This window comes from Dermacentor variabilis, chromosome 5 (genome assembly GCF_050947875.1).
Source record: "Dermacentor variabilis isolate Ectoservices chromosome 5, ASM5094787v1, whole genome shotgun sequence".
NCBI classification, from domain to species: Eukaryota; Metazoa; Arthropoda; class Arachnida; order Ixodida; family Ixodidae; genus Dermacentor; species Dermacentor variabilis.
The window spans coordinates 23983321-24004539 of record NC_134572.1 but is presented as its reverse complement, the minus strand read 5'-3'; the positions used below and the strand labels follow the sequence as shown (position 1 = coordinate 24004539).

Genomic DNA, 21219 nt, shown 5'->3' with positions numbered 1-21219 from the left:
CCTGCAGAACTAATTAGTGGGATCCAATGGAAGGTAGCCGCGATGGATCTATTCGACAACAATCTGCATTGTGACATTGTCGTTATTTCTTTTGAATTTTTGTGTGCCTTTGCGTTATTCACTGTTTATATTCTTATGGTGTATGTTAGTCATGTATATTTGCTGTGTTTCTAGTGATACAACTAATTACTTAATGCTGTTTTCTTGCCAGTTCTTATATTTATATCCGCTTAATTTCTAATAGGAGGTTCCATTTCAGACAGTTGCTATGGGACCTCCTTCACTATTGTAGTGTATTCGATTACGACGAAAGAAAGGCCTCTAAAAAATGTATTCAAGAGTAGGATGCTTGCGCGAAGTACTTGTCAAGCTTGTCTGTCATGATAAAGAATCACAGGTGACGGAAAAGTACGCATTCGCGGGGAAGTGCAAGGCAAGTTATTGTTTTTGCAGCGCTTCTATGTAGCTCGCAGTCTTGCTAGCGTTTAATTCTAACGAAAACTTCTTTCGCACATTACAACTGTTCATTACTAGCTCAATTAGTCGCCACAGCAGTGTGAAATATAGCATCTGTTCTTTCAAAAGGCAGCAGTGGCTCTCATACTGCTGTCCTTCTCACTTGACTGTAGAGCTGTTAAACTCCGATTCCTTTGTGTCAAGTATCAAGCGCGCAACAAAAAAAGACAAAAACCATCCAGGCCCTCGATCAGAGATTTAGGTCATCACTGGGAACTGAGAGCGAGATAAATGTAACTCAAAAGAAGTCCAACGTTAAATATAAATATATATATAATATAAAAAGACGGAATGTAACGAGTAACGAACGCCCTCAACAATCAGAGCGCCTTTCGTTCTTTTCCGTTAGCTTCCTGATTTGTTGCCTCCTGTCAAGTGGTGAAAGGGAGCAGCGAGAGCATTGGAAAGATTGCCTGCGGCGCAGTCACAAGCAATCTGTTTGCGGTACTAGTTTCGCGTATATAACCCACTGATGCTGCTTCTGTCAACAGGCGGCCGTAGGTGTGCGTATTTGTGTGCGTACGTTAGATACGGTGCGCCGGAAGAAGGGAAGCAACGTACTGCCATCGTTGCGATTCCGGCGAAAACGTAAGAATCCAGGGATCCGACGAGGTCGCCGACTGGGCCTCCACCTCTTGTGGCTCGTAATCCACTTTCGTCTCGGCCTCTCCAACACCGAGGCCGACCGACTATCGACGCGAGCGGCCGCTGTTTCCCAGGGTTGCGTGCGGGCTCACGCCTCTCACAATCCACTCGACGAGTTTCGCTAACGCAATAAACGGAGAGCGTGGGCTCCGGCTCGACTGCAGCTGTTGCTGTTTGCGGTGCCCGCAGTGCCCGCTACCAACGGTTCGTCTTGCAGGCGCCGAGCGACAGGAGATTCGTCGCCGATAACGCAACCGCCGTGCGGTCGCTCCGCGGTGAAATATCGTTGTCGACGTGTGATTTTCCCGCAGGTTGGCGCTGTCGGAGGGACGCTCGAACGCTGGGTTAAGTAGGGACCCTACGGGCAAGCGCTGTTTTAGGGTGCTGACGGCCTTTGTACGCGTTTTTGCTGCCGCCAGCTGAATTGGCGGGTTACACTTTCCGACGGATTACAATATGGGAGATGGAAAATTGCGAAAGACATACCGCGCCTCCCGCAAACCTTGGTTACGTGAAACTAATTAACTTTATTTAGTAAACATTGTGCCTCCCCATCCAGAGACATCTCGTATACGTCTGAGTGCAGTGCACGGCACGTCTACGTCTTAGTTAAACAGGCTGGTAAGCACAGTATTTATCACAGCACACTTCGAAAGACAGCCGTTATATATAACGTACAACTCGAAGGCAACGACAATGCTTAATGCAGATCACATCCTTGGCGTGAGATAATACTACCACGAGCCTTATACGTGCCGCCACCGTCCCTTATAACTGGTTGCTGTATACATGTCGCACGACACGCAACATAAAAAATGAATCTAATATGTTGAAATGAGAGGACAAGGCGTTTAGTATATTACAGACGTATGCAGGTTTTGCGCGTACAATGGTATAAAACTAAATAAAAGGATTTAATAGATGGCGGGCAAGATGTACGTCAGAGCGTGGCAAGAAAATCCAGGAATGCACCACGACTTCTAGCGAGATTGAGGAACAATATGGCTACTCACCAAATTTGGCGATATATAACTGTCGGAATGTCACAACCCAGAAAGTGCTTGTGTGTAGGCTCCCTAGCATTAGATGCAGCTCACGGAAATTGTCGCGCATGTTGACTTTCCTCTGATCTTTTACGAATTGCATTACTGTGTGAGCTCCGTTGCTACGCCACGATGCGCTTCGTGTTTGAATAGGTGAGTCGGCAAGCAAAACAAATAATGAATTAGCAGGAAAGTGAGTGAGTGAGTGAGTGAGTGAGTGAGTGAGTGAGTGAGTGAGTGAGTGAGTGAGTGAGTGAGTGAGTGAGTGAGTGAGTGAGTGAGTGAGTGAGTGAGTGAGTGAGTGAGTGAGTTAGTGAGTGAGTGAGCGAGCGAGCGAATGAGTGAGTGAGTGAGTGAGCAAGCGAGTGAGCGAGTGAGCGAGAGAGAGAAGAAGAGAGCGAGGTAGTGAGCACAGTTAGGGAGAGAGCATGGCTATCCAGGGTGATGATTTTTAAGTTCAACGAAATTTTTAAAAATCACCTGTTTCAGATAGAATCATTTTATTCCTTGAGTTCGATCATTCGTAGAGGCGGATATTACTTGCACGATAAACTGCAAAAAAAGAAAAAAAAAGAATTAGGCTATCAGGAACAGGCGAATTTTTTACAGTTCAGTAGAACTTAAATATGATCCCTGCGTATAACGCTGCTACGCCTCACGCCATATAAACCGTGAAGAACGAGCTGGTCGGGCTCCATAACTTCGACCTATTAAAATTAAAATAATGTTTTCGTTTGAACTTTCTGTGCTTCTTAAAAGAGCGGCTACGCTTGCTAGGTATGTGACTAAGAGGAATCTATGGGAATCTACGCAGTTTGAGCTTTCTCACATTACGAATTCGACATCAGGCTAACTTTCGCCTCTTCCAGTTGTCGTCGACTGCATACCCCAGAAGCCGCCAATTATTCAACCATCCGCTGTTATTCGAAAGCAACCAAACAAGATCTGCAGATTACCTTACGATGTGCTTAACACGGGCAGTTAATTATGAAATATTCACACTCGCCCCGAAGCAAGCGAGAACGGAGACGTTAAATTTCAGTGGCTACCTAATTCCTAAGGAAGTTCTTTCGATGACAGCGAAGTTGAAAATCTGCTTGTGCCTGCGGATGCTGCGTAGGAACTTGACTCACCTGTTCGTTACATCAGGTTTCGGCAATTGAATTCACTTAGAGACGTAGTCTCGCATGGTAACTTTCGAAGATATCACTGTCGGTGGGCACTGATTTAACTGGTTGAGCGAAAACCGTTCGAATAATCCAACGTGCCATGTACTATATATCTCACGCGAAAGTGATCGCATCGCCGAAAGTAATCGTCCAAACATAAATCCCTTGGTATGGAATGCATTCCTTCGCTTGGATTCAATGCGCCCTTACTTGCGACTTCGCCTGCCGCCCAAACTCCCCTATCACGAAATAACTTTATTGTGTCGCATATGGACTGGCACTGCACCTAGTAAAGCTTATTCATTTCTCATCCGAATGGTAAACAGCGCCACATGTGCTTCTTTCTGGTGCAATCAAACAATAGAGCGCTTTTTGTGTCGCTGCCCATCTTTGACGCTCGACGATGTGCTCTGCGAGTTAGTCTCGGCCGCGTAAATGACATACCATTCATAGAGGAAAGCATTCTGGAACCTCGACCTAAGCATTCTTGCGCGCACAAGACCCCAAACGTCCTACCAAGCTTTTTTGGAGGTGGCTGACATGTACGAAAGCTTGTGAATGTCAGTGAATGTTCCTCTGCGAGTCAGCCCATGCGGATTAGTACCTTTTTCTTGTCCTTCTTGTCTATATTTATTAAGGCGACAGCCTTAAGTGGCGCATTGCAATGGCTCACACGCCCTTAAGGCGGCATCAAGTCGAGTGGGTGCAAAAATTACCATCATCAGCAATGGCTGATACCCCCTAAGCAAGCAAAAAGTAATAGCTAATTATTATTATTATTTGTTTTGAAAACATATATACGTTTAACAGGAAAGGGAAAGCGAGGAGCAGGCTGCAAATTGCCACCGGAAGAGGCACAACGCCTGTCTCCTCTTCAGGAGGGAGGTGACAGCAACATGGAAATGGAAGATAGGAAGGAAAGAGGAAAGAAAGAGCAAGAGGACAAATCTAAAAGAATAGAGTAGAACACACAAAACAGCAGACGTTTCAATGAATAAAAAGCCCAAAGCAAAAATCCGAACCATCAATAAAGCATTTCATACTCCCTCGGAAGTAGGCTACGACTGAGGATGCTCGCCAAGTGAGAAACATTGTGCTACGTGCGAAGCGGTGGGAGCAAGGCGTTCGACCATGAGTGCTGCTTTCCCTTGCTGACTCGAGGCAACGTAAGGTAGAAGGGAAACGTCATTGACACGAGTCTGAACCCGCTGTAAGAGCGCACGAAGCCGCAGCTAAGCGTCTAACACGAGCCGAAGAAACCGAACTGCGAAAGTAGCAACACGACGATGCGAGACGGCAACGTAGAGAGGAGGCCGGTGCCCACAGAGAACGGCTTGCCACGTGTGTACATCACACTGCGACTCGTCATGTCTAGCAAGAAGTCTGACCCCTCTGATAGCATAAATTATTGCACTACCAAGTGTGCAGCTGGCTTTCGCACTCACGTGTTACAGGAATCTAACATGGTGCGCAAATTTTCAATTCTCCTTCCCCAAGTGTAGGGTAGCCAATCGGCCACGGCTTTGCTTAACATACTTGCCTTTCACTTGCTCGTCTCTCTGTCTGTTGCTTAGGAATTGTACTCGCCCGTTAAATTATTTTTGTTCTTGTTTCTAGTTTCTAAGATAGTTGCAGTTCCTTTCCTTTTTTTTACTGCACCTTCTGTGTAACCTCCACTGCATTTGGCAACCTGTACCAGTATTAATTTTCCTGTGCGAGTCTTTTTTTGTATTCCTCAATTTTCTACGCCAACGCACTTAACGACAGCCGCAAAAGTTCTGGTGCCGCGTGTTTTCCTTGAGGATCGAAAAAAAAACACCATATTTTTGACGGTGGCTGAGCCTCGCTAAGCGGTCGTTGGCTTCTGCAGCCCACTTGCTCAACGCTCTTCGGTTTCAGTGTTCGACGGTTTCCATTTTTGCGTCCTGTGTCTGTGGGCATTAGGAGCAATAGATGAGTGGCTTTGTTTTGATAAGGATATGATGTTATTCCAGTATTATTTTGCTTTCAAAGCTCAGATAAGTCTTACCAACCTCCCTAGCCCCCGTGACTCTCCTGAGCCCCAAGCTAACGGCAACGACCGCTGCACACTTGGTAATGCAATAAGTTATGCTATCAGAGGGGTCAGACTTCTTGCTAGACATGACGAGTCGCAGTGTGATGTACACACGTGGCAAGCCGTTGTCTGTGAGCTTCGGCCTCCTCTGTACGTTGCCGTCTCGCATCGTCGTGTTGCTGCTTTCGCAGTTCGGGTTCTTCGGGTCGTGTTCGACGCTTAGCAGCGACTTCGTGCGCTCCCACATCGGGTTCAGACTCGTGTCAATGGCGTTTCCCTTCTACTTTACGTTGCATCAACTCAGCAAGGGAAAGCAGCACTCATGGTCGAACGCTTTGCCCCCACCGCTTCGCACGTAGCATATTGTTTCTCACTTGGCGAGCATCCTCAGCCATAGCCTACTTCCGAGGGAGTATGCAATGCTTTATTGGTGGTTCGGATTTTTGTTTTGAGCTTTTTATTCATTGAAACGTCCGCTGTTTTGTGTGTTCTACTCTATTCTTTTAGATTTGTCCTCTTGCTCTTTCTTTCCTCTTTCCTCCCCTTCTTTCTATCTTCCATTTTTATGTCGCTGTCACCTCCCTCCTGAAGAGGAGACAGAGAACAGTACTTTAGACAGCACAGAAATAAATCTGGGCAAGAAGTCCCTGATTTCAGTGAGCATGACGGTTGATGAAATCGATTTAAGAAAAACAGTACCGTGCCATGTTTGCCGTCAAGTTCCTATGTTATCCTCTAAGTTTCAAGCCCGTAGGTTTGCGCTGGCGTTTACTGGTTTGTACTGGCTGTGGAAGCCGAGCTGAATGTACATTGAGGAAGCAAAGAAAATAATGAGTCATAGTGATGATCAAAATTTGGGAGTTTATTTACGCATGGTTCACTCATTTGTAGAAGAAAAAAAGAATATCCTTGTAACATTCTCCTGTGTAACAGCCGGTAGTTAAGGCCGCCTAAAGTTTTCGGCCCAGAGGTGGGGGAGGCTTCGTCGTCTTGTGGGTAAGTTCAGCTGAGGCGAGGGTACACGTGTGCCGATCCCCCCTCCCTCTCCTACCCTTAATTGACGCTTATGCATCCAAGGAACAATTTCTAGTGTTTGAGTTCTCGCAGATTTCTTTAATTCACGTGATTTCCTTTGGCGTGCCTCTAGAAAGAAACACTGGAGGCAACCTTACGTTAAGCGTTCGTGTTCCACACTTCAAATGAAATGAAATCAAGTCAAATTTATTTCAACACGCAACTTATGCTGAGTACCGTGGACAAAAATCCAGCAAGGCTTGGCGTGGTCCATGGCCCGGTACTACAGGTATTACAAATACAACAAAGGGTGAGCACAGTTAAACACAAGAGAATTGGAAAAATACAATTTCTACACGAATAACTCTTCAATACTTTTGTGTCTACTTCAAAAAGGAAAGCAAGCTCGTGCAGTGACACGCAATTCAGCGATCCGGTCGCTCTAGTAGCTGGAACGGATATTTGTAAGCGCTTAATTTAGATGTTATTGAAAGGCTCTCTTTAAGTACCATGTAATGTCCCTATCTATGGAATGTGCAAGCCACTGATGGGCCACTTTCAGACTTGCTTTAAGTCAATTAAGTTTAATAGCAAGGCAATCACAAAACGTAGGGAGGGTGACATTCAACTGACCTTCTCATCTGGAGCAGGCAAGATCAATTTCCTTCATTTCCAGGTGGCTGTTGCTCCACGCACGAACGACTAAAATGCAGTGAATGCAACTTCGGTTTTGATCGTCCTTGATTTGCCTACATTGTACAAAATCATTATTAATTACAAAAAGCGCACACACGAACCCTTTACGCTACATATTCCTTCTTGGTAATTTCTTCTCTCTGAAGCATGCCGACATCGGAGTAAACGTAGTTGTCCCTTAACCTTAGATCTCCGTAAAGGATAATAACGTAGTAGACGTTGTTCTAACGATGATTCCGCTGTTGTTTTGCACTCCAGGAACTCTTGGCATACTAATATTGGGCTTTTGAGAGACATATTATTTTGCATTCCGTACCTTGCGGTTTAGCGCTGTTACAGCCATTACGCCAGCAAGAAACATGCTGCCTTCATTATAACTAAAAAGATATTTCTTGTTGCTTTCGTGAGAAAAACGCCCAGGGGAAGGGAAAATCATAAACATGCACGGAACAAATCGTGTTTTCAGGTTTTCGATTTGATACTAATTGGAAGCAAATTCAATCAACAGGCGAACTGCCATATTCAGCTTTACTTCGCACTACCAAATGACAATGAGCTTTTCTTTTTGTCTCGCCGGGCGTCGGATTGCTGGAGCAGTAAACACTTGTAACTTCTCGTTTGGCTGTCTGGCGCCTCTTCCATCAGTTCTAATTTTCCGCCCCTAAGCACAGCGTGCACAACCAAAAGAACAGAAAAGCAGAGAGAGAAGCATGCCAGACAGCGTTGTCCGCCATCGTCTTCTCTGACGCGTTCAGTTATCGCTGTTCGCTGTTCTCCTGTCTACTGGGCACGGTCGGTTGTAGGTCCCCACCGGGTGCAAGCCCATTGTCTGCTCGCATTGCCCGACACCGGTCGCTGACTCGGCGGCGCGACGGGTGGAGACAGATGCGACAGCAGAAATAGCGCTAACTCTGATGAAGCAGGCCGAATTCGCGTCTCGTATTGTCTCGTTCGCGATGGGGAGCACTGCTAGCTGGAAGTGAGCTTTGACACGTGCTTTTCCCGGCGGTACGCGTTATCACGCAGCTTGGCGTGGGGCGTCGTCTCGATTTGTTTCACCACTTGCGGTGTTCCAGGAAATCGAGAAAGTTGTTCTAACTCGATAACAAGTAAACAGCGCACGCGAGTTCACTTTGTAGGAGCAGCCAGGGATTTCGCGCGCCCGGTTATAACACGGTACACGCATTGTCCTAGGGGTGTCACCAATTGATGGAGAAGGAATGTAACGCTTTTACCAACTTGAAGAACGAACTCCCCAAATTGTAAGAAAGTACTTATTGGCTATCAATGGGCGCCGGTTTGATCCCGCGAGGCCAGTAAAAAAAATATTCGGCGCATAGTTTATAAAATTTCTTCACAAGAAAAAATTATCGGAAATAATGTCACCTCGAATTTCTTTTCTTCTAACGTGCTTGCACTTTAATTTTATTAAAGTAGACAAGATGAACCAGCATACAGCTTCAAGTAGTCCCGGTTCCTTTAGGAAGTCTTTCTTTTTGATATGTTTCTGTATGTCGCCGTATTTCGGTGTAAGAGCGGTGGCCACTGTCGCAAATGTTTTGCTTGTATCGAGAGTCGTAATGATGAAACATTACTACGACTCTCGGCACATGTTCCTTCCCTAACACACTTGCTGCATGTACAGTAAAATAAGCATTAGGTTTACTATTCTTCTATTAGTTATTTCTGCATGTGTTTTCGCCGGTAAAGAAATAGTCGCCTGCTCAAGTGTAAACTAGCTAAAATGCCGGAGCATTGTTGCCTGCGAACTCGTAATTAGTAAAGCTTTTGTTTGAACGATATAATACATAAATAAATTAATAAGTTCGGCAGCATTTTACACTCCTGTAACACGTAATGGCGAACGCTTGCTGCACACGTGGTAATGCATTATGTTATACGATCGAAGCGGTCAGACTTCTTGCAAAACATAACGAGCCGTAGTGTGAAGTAAACGTATGACACTTTAATTCGACCTCCTTAGCGACACATGCGAGCACCTAGTGCACTACCAACAGGTTCTTTTGTTCTTTCTTTCGTTCTCTCTTTCTTTCCGTCTTCCTTTCCTTCTTTCTTTGTTATTTCTTTCGTTCCTTCTTTCGTGCCTGCTTTCGTTCTTTCTTTCTTTCCTTTGGTCTTTCTTTTCATCGTCTCTACATTCATATTGAGACATTGCGTCTTTCCATGCTCACGGAGGTATGAGCAATTCCTGATGTAAATATTTTTTGCATGACCGATTTTTAGTATCAATGGACTAGACGCCGGTACGAGCCATTGCAACGAGTCACTAAAGGCTTTCGCCTTAAAAAGTTGACAACAGCACGTAGGGCATACTTCACAAATAATTTTATGACAATGTGAATGAACCAGAAATGGCTGTAAACAAGAGGGCACAGCGTTCTGTTAACTGCAGACCAATGTCATACGTTTAGGTGAGTACTCGCCTAGCATGCTCCATACTGTCACACAGACCAGTGCTCAATAATTTTTCTTTCTTTTTACTTCGAGAGAAAGGCTACAGTTTATAGAGGACACTATCTGATGACTTGTAGAGACAGCGACAAAGTTCTGGCGCTCGTACAACTGACTCTTCAAAAGAAAAAGGAGTAACTGAAGAAACAGAATGAAACTGGAGAGATTTAACTACAAAAAGATGAATTGAGAAAGTGCCCTTAAATTAACTTCCTGCAGAAATTTTTTTAAACATTATTTTCGTTACATAAATACTGTACGTTGCCTATAGCTCTATACGAAAGTCAGTAATCCCCCATCACATAAATAGAGTTCCATATCAATAAAAATTAGAAGAAGTAGTTCACCTTTATTTCAAGGCACGGAGAGTACATTCCTACCCAAAAACAAAGAAATGTTATTTGAGTTAAAAATAATTGGTATAATTTTTCATCAGTAACCGGTTTGCTGAACTCTAGACAATATCAAAACGCTGCTAAAGGCTCTGCGTGTAGTTTCCCGTGCCTAAATAAGAATGTTGAGCTACAAAAATAAGCGTAGCATATGTGACTCGTTAGGCATTAAAATGTTAATAACTTTTCTGCATTGGCTTCGTGTCAATGATTCACTACGCTTCTGGGCGCACCACTTCCTTTGCTGCATTGAAAGAGCGAAGGTTAGGGCGTGTTGGTATTCCATAACTGAGGTTTTTTAGCGCACGAAAAGGGACGAAAGACAGTGGCAAGACGCGGACACAGCGCATTGTTCTCCATGCATCTGCACTTCCTCATGGGTTGCACTGTATTTGGACATTAGCCGAGAAAAACAAGGGGAATGCCCGGAGTTTCGGAGCACCTATAGAAGTCGAAGAAAAACGCGTATCGGCTGTCTACAGGATGTCTAAACAGCTTTCGCGTAGGCAGGCGCGTGTACGATGGTTGTAAGGGTGAACGTGCGCGCGAGCGCGATCGTTGCACCATGCGTGCGCGATCTTCGTCCCGCTCGCACTCTGCGACCCGGTCATTGAAAAAAAAATGGAAAAAAAAGAAAGAAAGACCGGTCACCGGTTGCATACCATCGCACTGCTCGTCGCGCAGATGAGGGGGAGGGGGCGTGGCACCGCTTCCTCGTGCGTGCGCGCCCGCGTTCGCTCGCGCGCTCGCGCCTCTTGTTCGGAGGCGGCCGCGAGGTGCGTGCCGCGGTCAACAATGGCGAGCGCAGGGTCATCTGCGTCCCACATCTCTGCGGCGGCGCTTGTCGCGGGAACCCCTGCACGCGTGCGATCCCGAAATGCTTCTCGCGTTGCGCAACAATGCGTGCTGCGCTTTTTTCTGTCCGCTCGCTTGCCGGAAATGGTGGCTTGCTATGGACGGCGCTGAAATTCTAGGCACAGAGCCGATGCGTACGTCGAGGCAGCGGACATTTGTTTTAAATTCAAACACAATAAAAGAAACGCCGGCATTAGAGAGCAACGTTTTGCTTCTTTGGCTGTATTACGTGGCGATGAAGAGCATAACTGACTTGAAGACAAATCTACGTTGCAGAAGCACCAACACAAAGAAGGAACACGCAAAGAACACGCAGATCCAATAGATTTGGAGGATAAAAATGACGCGAAGCTTGTCTCAGTTAGTGAGGTAGCGGCAGTAGCGGGTGACATGATCACAGCCTGCAGCTGCTGTGGCGGTCCGCGTCACCAGGCTGAAGGCGTTGAGTGACGCTTGTCGAGGATCGAAGAATGTTTTCTTTTAACTAGGGGTGCATTTACACCGAGAAGAACGAGACATAACTAAATATATTTAAAGCTTCATACCCCTCGTGTCTCAATGACACATCCATTCTGGAGCGAGAGAGATAAAACTTTATTGTGTCCTTGATGGGGTCCAGGGGTGGCGGGGCTTGGGAGACTAACCCCAAGTCCCCCCTTTTCCTCAGAAGGCGGCCAGTCCTTGCTTTGTGGCGGCGTCTTCGGCCATCCGGACGGCCCAGAACTGCTATTCTGAGTTCAAGCTGAGCAGCAAAGCATCCCACTGCTCGGCCGCAGTTATGATGCGTGTAGTGCTAGTGCGGTGGGTGTTAGTGGGTGAGGCTTTGGGGCATTGGCAGATAATGTGACCGAGGTCAGCGCGGGCCTCGCACACTTTGCAGAGTGGGTAGTATGCATCGGAGTAAATGCGGTTGTAAAGCACGGGGTTTAGGTAAGTTCGCGTCTGAAGTAGTCGCCAAGTAATGGATGGAGATTTATTCAGTATTTTCTGTTCTGGGTTGTAGCGTAACCACTCTCTGCGGTAGTGGAGGAGGATGTCTCTGAACGTAACCATTCAGTCCCGCGCGGGACCGCGATGCTGAGCAAAGGGCTGACCAGGATCGGAAGACGCAGGAGGAGGATGATGCACCTGGTGTGCGAGAGCTCGGGTAGCATCGTGGGTGGCTTCATTTCCAGCCAGGCCCGAGTGACCAGGGGCCCAGATGATCTGGACGCGGCGTTGCCTTGGGGGAGTTGTGCCAGAGAATATCTTCTGCGCTTGGGGCGGTATCAGTCCTTTTGTGTAGTTGCGAATGGCCGTTTTCGAATCGCTCATGATGTAGTGTGCATAGAGGCGTAGGCCAGTGTGATGGCCGTTTCTTCTCCTTCTTCGGGCTTAGTGGTCAGCATTGATGTTGTCGCGGCGAGGAACTACTGCGAGCCCGTGACTACGACGACCGCCATGGCGTTCTGTTTGGGGTATTCCGCTGTGCCCACGTAGGCTATGTCAGCGGTTTGGTCGTAGCGCGTTTGTAGTCATTTAGCTCTCTCTGGATGTGGCTCCCGATTGTGTTCAGGGTGCATATTGCGAGGTATAGGCGGGATAACAAGCTGAGCGCTAATTTTCGGAATGACGGGTACTTTTTGTCCTAATTGGGTGCTGTAGGTTATGCCTAGGGTGTCTATAATGTGCCTGCCCGTGGTGAAATTGGTGAGTCGTTTGTTTTGGCTGATACGCTGAGCTTCAATAAGCTCTTCTATGGTGTTGTGAATGCCGAGGGCGTCCAGTTTCTCCTTAGAGGTGGAAATGGGAAGATGTAGATCGTGTTTATAGGACCTCTTTATCATCGTATTGAGTTTGAGCTCGTCAGTTGCACTGAGGCTAAGGTAGGGGGCGACATAGGTGTTGCTGTTCAGGGCGTAGGTGGTTACTAGGAGCATCAGCTTGTTTTCTTTCATGCCGTGATGTCGATTTGCGATGCGTGCAATGAGGCGTGTTGTTTGGTGTACATGAGTATCTAATTGCTTGAGTATCTCCGCGTTTCTGCCGTTTTGTTGGATGCGTAAGCCAAGGGTACGGATGCTAGGTACAGCAGGTATGCGTTGCTGATGCACGTGGAGTTCTATCCCGGGGGTTGTATAGAAAAAGCTCCAATTTCTGTGGGCAGCACTCCAGGCTGCGCGGTTTGATGTTTGCAACAACCTTGTTGATGGCTTGCTGCAGCGTGTCTTGGATGTCCCCATCGCTGCCCCCGGTGACCCACAGGGTGATGTCTTCTGCGAAGAGGATTTGCTTTAGGTTGGGGTGCTAGCTAATGCAGGCGGTAGTAAGAGCAAGACCACGTTAAACAGAAAATGGGACAGAACCGCTCCTTGCGGTGTGCCTTTACTGCGGAAGCGAATGATTCGCGACTGCAACCCTCCGATGGTGATGGTGGCCGTGCGACCTGTAAAGAAATTCTTGACGTAGATATAAATTCTATGTCCAACCTGGAGTTGTGCCAGTTGGGTCAGTATGACTTCGTGCGTGACGTTATCGAAGGCCTTGGTTAAGCCTAGCCCAAAGATGACTCTGGTGTCCAGCCTGGAGCTGACACCAATTTGGTGCTTGAGCTGAATCATGATACCTTGAGCAGAAAGTTTAGCGCAGAAGCCAACCATGGTATTGGGGAAGAGATCGTTGCCGTCCATATGTCTGCGCAAGCGTGTGAAGATGACGTGTTCGAAGACCTCTTCGACACATTAAGTAAATGAGATAAGGCGGAGGTTTTCGCGTAGGAGGCGTTTCTCTGGTTTGGTAATCATAATGATTTTGGCTTCTTTCCATTGTTAGGGGAGGTGTCTATTCTAGAAGACTGGCCGAGAGTGGGCTCGTATCTATATGCAAATTCACAGTCACCAAAGTCATCTACTAGGCCATACAGCAGCCAGCAGCAAGTTCTTTAATCGAATAAATACCCAGTGAACCAAACTGTCTACTCGCTAAGACAGCAGCAAGTGCATACCACGTGGACAAAGCTGCGTATACAAATACGACTGATAGGAAACGTAATGGAACGACGTATAGAAAACGACGACGAGCTTCAAACCGCGAGGAAGAGGTCAAAAAAGCTTCACTTCAGGATCACAAGAAGAATCTCAGTTCTCGATTTATATTCTGTTTTTCTGCTTCTACTCGGTATAGCGTTGCCTACAAATATGAATAAATCCGCCCACGAAGAAGGCCCACTCAGGAAACAGTTTGTCTCGCTTTGCCAGTCTTCGTGGGAATTTCCTGAAAAGTCCGAATAAAGGAAGAAATGAATTAAAATGAAAACAAAACACTATCTGCATTTTATCATTTTTGTGCACTCAGTGAAAGCTTCAAAATTCAATGTCAGTGCATATTGTGGGAAAATTTGGGAGCGAATATGTTGTATGAGGTGGCTATTTATTTTTTCCTATAGTGCTTAAGAAATGAAGTCTTTAATTGTCGCCGGCTGCTCCTTTTCACATAGAGATCGCAAATAATGAAGTCTGTAGATATTTAAGAAAAATCACTTAAAGGTACTAAATGGTAAAGTCAACTCAGAAGCACAGCAACACATATTGCGGTCATATAACTACACCAATATCAGGGCACTTAAGAAAACACGGAATAGATTCAGCCGAAGGCACATGTTAGTCTCACGATTTTTACTAATTGGACATACCTTGACACGCACATTTCTGATCGGATTGCATTACGCAGTTAAAACATGTGCTCAGGGGCAAATATTTAAATGTTCACTCAATTTAAAAAGTCTTAAAATCAAAAAATTAATTATAAGTAAGAGGTAACTGTTACGTAATGAAGTACATACATTTAATGATTTATTGATCACATATGGAGTAGTCCTTCCCAGGACAAAGCATAACTGAGTAAAATAATAAAAATTGTCGTTTTTTTAGTCACCACAAGAAAAATGAAAGGAGAGCAGATGGAATGATAGGGAACTGTATGCTTTAGTGCACTTGAACACACTGCTTGACTACACTGTACTCAGGCAAAATTCAGCTAGGCCGTACAAATATTCGTAACTAGCTGCGTGCCACCGCTAGCCAGCCGTACCAGATTTCCATATGGGGAGCTACATATTTAATTTCATTTGATCTGTAGTAATCCACTACAAATCATTGTAACTCCACTTACATTTACGTTGGCTTCCAGGAGTATATAGAAGGTGTTCCAGCTAAGTTTTGCCAGAGTTTAAAAATATGCGAATGCCACGTAGCTAGACAGAACCAAGGTAATGTTGTTTGCCGTCGCTTGGAGATAATAAAATTGTTTTTTTTATATTCCACCTAGCTAGACTTATAGTCTCATTTAATTATTCAAATACGCAAATAGTATATAGATGAAAAGCTTAAATGACAACATTGTAGAGCGACATGAATAACTCCCGATACAGCTCTCTGTTTCTCAATACAAGCTACATAAAAGTGTATTTCCGAGCTGTTAGCCGGCGCTAATGATGCGTATACCATTAACATTCTCGTGGACAACAAACAACATACACGATCCCTCCAGACCTGTTTCACGTCTTCTGCCGAAACCGGGGCAGACGCGGCTGCCGGTACCACTCGTACAGGCAGTGACCATATAATTCACTCAGGTTCACATTTATCGTCAGTTGCACAGGCCGAGTGCGAAGGACGAGATAAACTTACAGACAACGGGCACTCTTGCTCGCTCCGTTATGTCTTTGGGCAACGGCTCGTTAATGGCAAGTGCTCTATGAGGTCAGCCTATAGCGCACATCGTGCGGAGATGAGCAGTCTCGCTTACTTAATTTCCGGCCAGCTCATGCCGCCGCACGAAGAAGGCGGGACGGGCCGCATTTGTTCAGTGCCTTGTCATTGATCTCTGTGTATATAGAAGCGAAATAAGTCGCCCCAGAACTCGCCACCGTCGAAGCCGAGCAGACAAAAGAAGCTAACCAGCGCAGGAAAAAACTGCGTCGGTGCCGCCTGTGTTGTGCAGCTTCCTCGGAATCGGACTCAATCTCGAGGCTTATTGAGGCACTTCCACTTGTACAGAGCGAGCTCCGGTTTGCCGGGTTTGGGGTCTCGAGCTGACGAGGCGCCTGATTGAGTCATTTTTTATGCGGTCACTTAAGTCTCACGTTACAGTGTCCTATTCCATTCTTTACTTCTGCACAGGCCGTCGGACATCATTTTGACCTTTCATATATCCTCTTGCAATCTTTGCTCCCATTGGTAGTCCCATCACCCCAGACGCTTTTCATTTATCAGAAGTGCGAACATCACACACGCACACACACACACACGCACACGCACACGCACACACACACACACACACACACACACACACACACACACACACACACACACACACACACACACACACACACACACACACACACACACACACACACACACACACGCACACGCACGCAAACACACACACGCACGCACACAGCGCACACACTGATCTGAACCTTAGGTCTTCCGCGCATCCATGTCTTTAGAGCTGCTTTACCGACCCTGATTTCAAACTAGCAAGTCCACACTTCAATCCTGGTCAACTTATGCAGTCAGTCACCGAGTCTCTGCTTACGAAAGATTGAATGCCGCTGTTATATAAACATTTCCTGGTATTTTAGTTCCAGAAGCAGCACAACTATAGTTATGAGAGGCGTCTTAGTATTCAGAATATTTTTTTTACTGTCTCCGGCTGTGTAGCTCACACAGACGCTTCAGGACACGAGTGATTTTCTGTTTTCCACCGTTCTGAGAACGCAGCGGCCACCGACGGGAATCCAGCCCGCAACTTTGTGCTAACCAAGGCACGCATCCTGCAAAATCGTTTACGCTATCATTTTCCGAAAAAGCAAACTTTGGTCACTCGTGGCGATGGACATGTTATCACCAATCTTATTATTTGCCAATGTGAAATAGGAATTACAAACGAAAACCCAGTGTCAGTTCAAACCCAGAAGCATGAAAAATCTGCTGTAAAGCTACCACGGCTGATTTGTGAAGATATAATTTAGTTTCATGAAATTCTGAAATCAAACTACGGGACAATTAAGTCGCAGTATGAATTTTACACTGAATGAACAAGGCAGTGTAGAAATAAGCGTGAGCACTGGGATTAAGATAGGATATTGACTCCTACCGGCGACGAAGCAGCCTTGAAATCATCTGTCGATACTACCGCATCAGCATATTTGAGCCTGCGGTAGAAGTGGGGACGCGGGAGGAGAAGTGCGTGTAGTCAGCTTGTTAACACGCTACATCCCGTTGTTTGCTTCGCATCACTGCTAATCCTCGCACCGCATACACGCGAGCGACGTGATTCAGTTGGCGTACAAATGATCAGATTCCTGCACGCCATCGCTTTCCACTAGCGCTGTCGAAACAAGCGTGAGAAACTGGCAGCGTGCCCTCGGGACACGAACCGAAATCTGGAGCAGGCGGCTCTTTTTCGAACGCCGTCCTTTTAAATCAAAGTTGCGAGACTGACACCGCGAGCCGTCCGGGGGTCTGTCGAGACAGTCCCCGCCCGGAACGCGTGCGTGTCTTACATTGTTACGTGACTCTGTTCCGTACAGTTGGCACCCTTAATTCTTGTTTTCCTTTCCGTTTTGCAGGGTCGCCGCTGCCTCGACGTCCCCGGAAGCTTTTTGTTCATACCTGTGCTCAATTGCTCACGCTCGCATACGTGTTCACAGCTCGCTGAGTAGTGAGAGAAATAACTGCGGTGCTAAGAAACGAAATGATTTGAGGTGGTCTTGTTTGCTTTCCTACGGTCACAGGATTGTTATAGCTCGAACGACATCAAGGCTGCTGTACTCGGCAATAAGATAACTAAATTACTGCATAATTTCTTTTAGTCATTAGGGTTTTAGTCATTGAGGGTGTTTTTATCAGTGGAGTTTAAAGCACTTCTTCTCTCCGCTTCTTTTTAATTGTTCTTGCTGGCCCATGAATTCATGTAAATACGCTGGCACGAAGTGTGGAGATACAAAATTAGTAGCAGTCTGCACAAATTTTCTACACTCTTATTACATTGCTTCGAAGTTTTTCGATTACTGCCGCTTGCGCTGAGAACGTTTCGCACCGAAGCAAATTCTTTCATGTTCCCTTCTTCTGCCAGCTATGTAAAGTTTTCAATAGATCAAGCGCCAATAGGGACGGCACACAAGAAGAAATACAGACAGGACAAGGCACTACTTGCAACTGTTTATTGAAATCACATGTGGCTGATTATATACCCATGAAGAGAGGGGAACGAAAAAAGAGGGACACTGAATATGTGAATGCGCACGTGCGAGAACACTGAAGATCTATATGAAGGGAATCACGCTTAATCTAAAACTTATCTAAAAAACATGCTTTCATTCGTGTATATATTCAACGACGGGGTACTGACACAGTTGTCTCCTCTTTTTTTAATCTCGTTGGCCTCCAACAATTCATGCGCAACAGAATCTTTACTTTTATACATGATTGTCGTATCATGAAGCCTTGCTTTACATACTTGTTCATCCTCATTCCCGCAGGCCTTGCAATGAAGCGGCAAATTTGAACCATATCCATTTTTCAATGAAAGCTTATGCTCCCGCAAGCGTTCGTTAATACATCGGCCAGTTTGGCCAATATACTCTTTTCCACACTTCAGTGGTATACTACCCCTTCTTCACACTTAAGAAAAGGGTTTGTATGTTTAATAGAACACCCTACTTTTTTAGGGTCATCCAGACCAATCAGGCGGCACAATGTAGCAAGTTTTTGCGGCGCGGAAAAACCACAGGAATTTTGTATTTCACGGCGACGTGTTTCAGATTATGCGCCACTTTATGAGAATATGGTATCACCCCCGCTTTTGCTTTCTTTTCGACTGTTTTACCTTCTTCACTTCTTTTTCTTTCTTTTTTCAGTTTTTTTTCAATAACACCTTCGAAACTGCGCTTAAAACCAAGCAAGGAAAGCCAGCCTTCCTCAACTTCAAAATCTGGTCGTCAAAGCTTGTTTGTGCCTTATGACAGCACGATTTTTTCAGCGCGGATTCGAGGCACATAGTGGCAATTGCTCGTTTAACAGTCTTGGAGTGTGTAGACTCATACGGCAACACCTCCTTGCGGGCACGGGGTCGGTACATCCAGCAGGAGCCTTCTTCAGTAAGGGTTATGTCGAGATCTAAAAACTGCAAGCTGTTATCCTTGGCTAGTTCGAAAGTAAAATCTAAGCCTTTTCCTTGCTGTTTAAAATCCGTTAAAATGCCCTGCACAGTATGCGAGTAAGTTACGGGAGATTGTTCCGTCAGTAAAATTTAAAAATTGTCAACATACCTAAAAACCTTGAGCACTTTGCCTCCGTCAAACACCTTCGATAGCGCTCTGTCGATGCCCGCAAGGAAAATGTTGCAAAGTACCGGAGCCACTCACGAGCCAATACAAATTCCATTCTTTTGCACATAAAAGTGGCCTTGAAAACACACAGCTGTATAGCACAAATAAAACTCCAAGAGTGCCATGAAGTTATCCACGGAAATCCCTGCAGTATTCTGAAAGGATACCTGCCCGTTCATCTCAATGCAGCTCAGGACGGCAGCTAAAAATTCTTTTTGCGGAATAGAATAAAAAAGTTCGACAACATCTATTGAAAACAAGCATCCTATCGATTGGGACTCACGCAAAAAGGCTATGATGTCAACATTATTCTTTACCATGAATGGGTCATCTATTAGATTTTGTCTGTGTGCCGCTTGCAGTATGGTGACTCAAAGGATGGATGGCAAGAACAGTAATTTAGTGAATTTGTCTGAACTGCGTCCTTCTCACACCACATTAAGTAAGGATTCTTTTCCAGCTATTCTATTCCTATCACCAATCGCAACGAGTGGCAGATACCAGCTATAAGGCAAGCGCGCAAACCGAGCCAATGAATAAGGACAAAAATGATAGAAAATGAAAAAAATCGTTTCATGATACGGCCCCTGCTTTCAAGCGCTCTTCCCGTTTTCCATGTACATCCTCGGAATGCTAACAAATTATCTGATATTCAATTTACCACAATGAGGAGCAGCTTCATTCCCCACACGACATTATTCAATAGTTTTATAACATTACAGAGAAAAAACACCATTTGGGATGTCAACAATTTACCTATGACGACTGTTGCTGTGCAAGAATCATCTAGATGTAGGAAAATACGTCAATATGTGCCCATATTTTTTTCTCCAAAGCTTGGGAACGGTGCACTGCATAAGCATAACCGTAGCATGACATTAACGTCGCATCTTGTACGCTATACAAACATTAGCGGAGATTGCAAGTTGCACAGTTTTGTGTACCGCATTTAGTTGTATAGCTGATGTCAATATTATCGTTGATTTCCGGTAATGTCTTATTTGCTGAAAATTGCATAAGATTACTCATCTCTCAGTCAATATTTTGTTTAACTACGCCGCTCTATATAGAAACAGAATTATTGTAAGGCAAGCGAATAACAAAATGTAGACGATGTAGAAATAACCCACGCTGCTTTGTGCTGTGCCAGCGAAGCTCGTGTGCATTAAAAAAAAATATGCGCTATCTAGACATTCCGATCCTCATGGATGTTTACCGCCCCAAGTAATCTTAGTACGAAAGTGTTCCATGAGCAATTTAATTCAACTATCATCCGTTGGGGTGGGGGCCGTACTGGCTTTGGTGTTGCGCTGCTAAGCCCGTGGTTGCGGGATTGAATCCCGGCCGCGGAGGCATTTCGATGGGGGCGAACTGCAAAGACGTCCACGTACCGTGCACTGGGCCCCTGGTCGGGCACCCCGGTTCGGCATAATTAACCTAGAGTTTCCCACTACAGCGCGCCTCATAATCATGTCATAGTTTCGGCAAGAAAAACCCTAGAATTTAATTTATTTTAATTCAACTGCGAGGTGGTTCGCGTCCCTTGCAACGTTTGCAGTGCTGCTTGTTTTTAACACTACATGCAAGATAATGTTCGATAGCCCAACATGGATTTAGGTTCGGTTTATCGTGCGACACGCAACTATTTGAGTTCACGACGGAATTACATTTGAATCTGGACAAAAAAAAAAACTGTAAACAGACTGCATGTTTTTAGATTTTTGAAAGCCTTTGATCGCGTAGCTCACTGCCGACTAATTTCTAAACTGTCTTCGTTGTCCTTAGATTCACTAACGCTATCTTGGATTCGGAACTTTCTTACCAATCGGCAGCAGTTCACCGTAGTCAATAATTTTTCCTCCCCGCTCTCTTACGTTTCCTCCGGTGTGCCACAGGGCAGTGTCCTCGGTCCACTACTTTTGCTGATATATAGTAACGACTTACCGAATAACATTTCTTCTCATGTGCGGATCTTTGCTGACGACTG

The 21219-nt window shown here is 45.5% G+C and overlaps 1 protein-coding gene across 1 annotated transcript in view; it reads left to right on the top strand.

Annotated features, from left to right (window-relative positions):
• LOC142582356 (uncharacterized) overlaps positions 1 to 17962 on the top strand; it is a 261253-nt gene extending 243291 nt beyond the window's left edge. Inside the window, exon 5 of the mRNA XM_075691976.1 lies at positions 17472 to 17962. Coding sequence (XP_075548091.1) covers positions 17472 to 17560 — 89 coding nt within the window. The 3' untranslated portion in view covers positions 17561 to 17962. The remainder of the gene's footprint in view (positions 1 to 17471) is intronic.
• The last annotated feature ends 3257 nt before the right edge of the window (positions 17963 to 21219 follow it).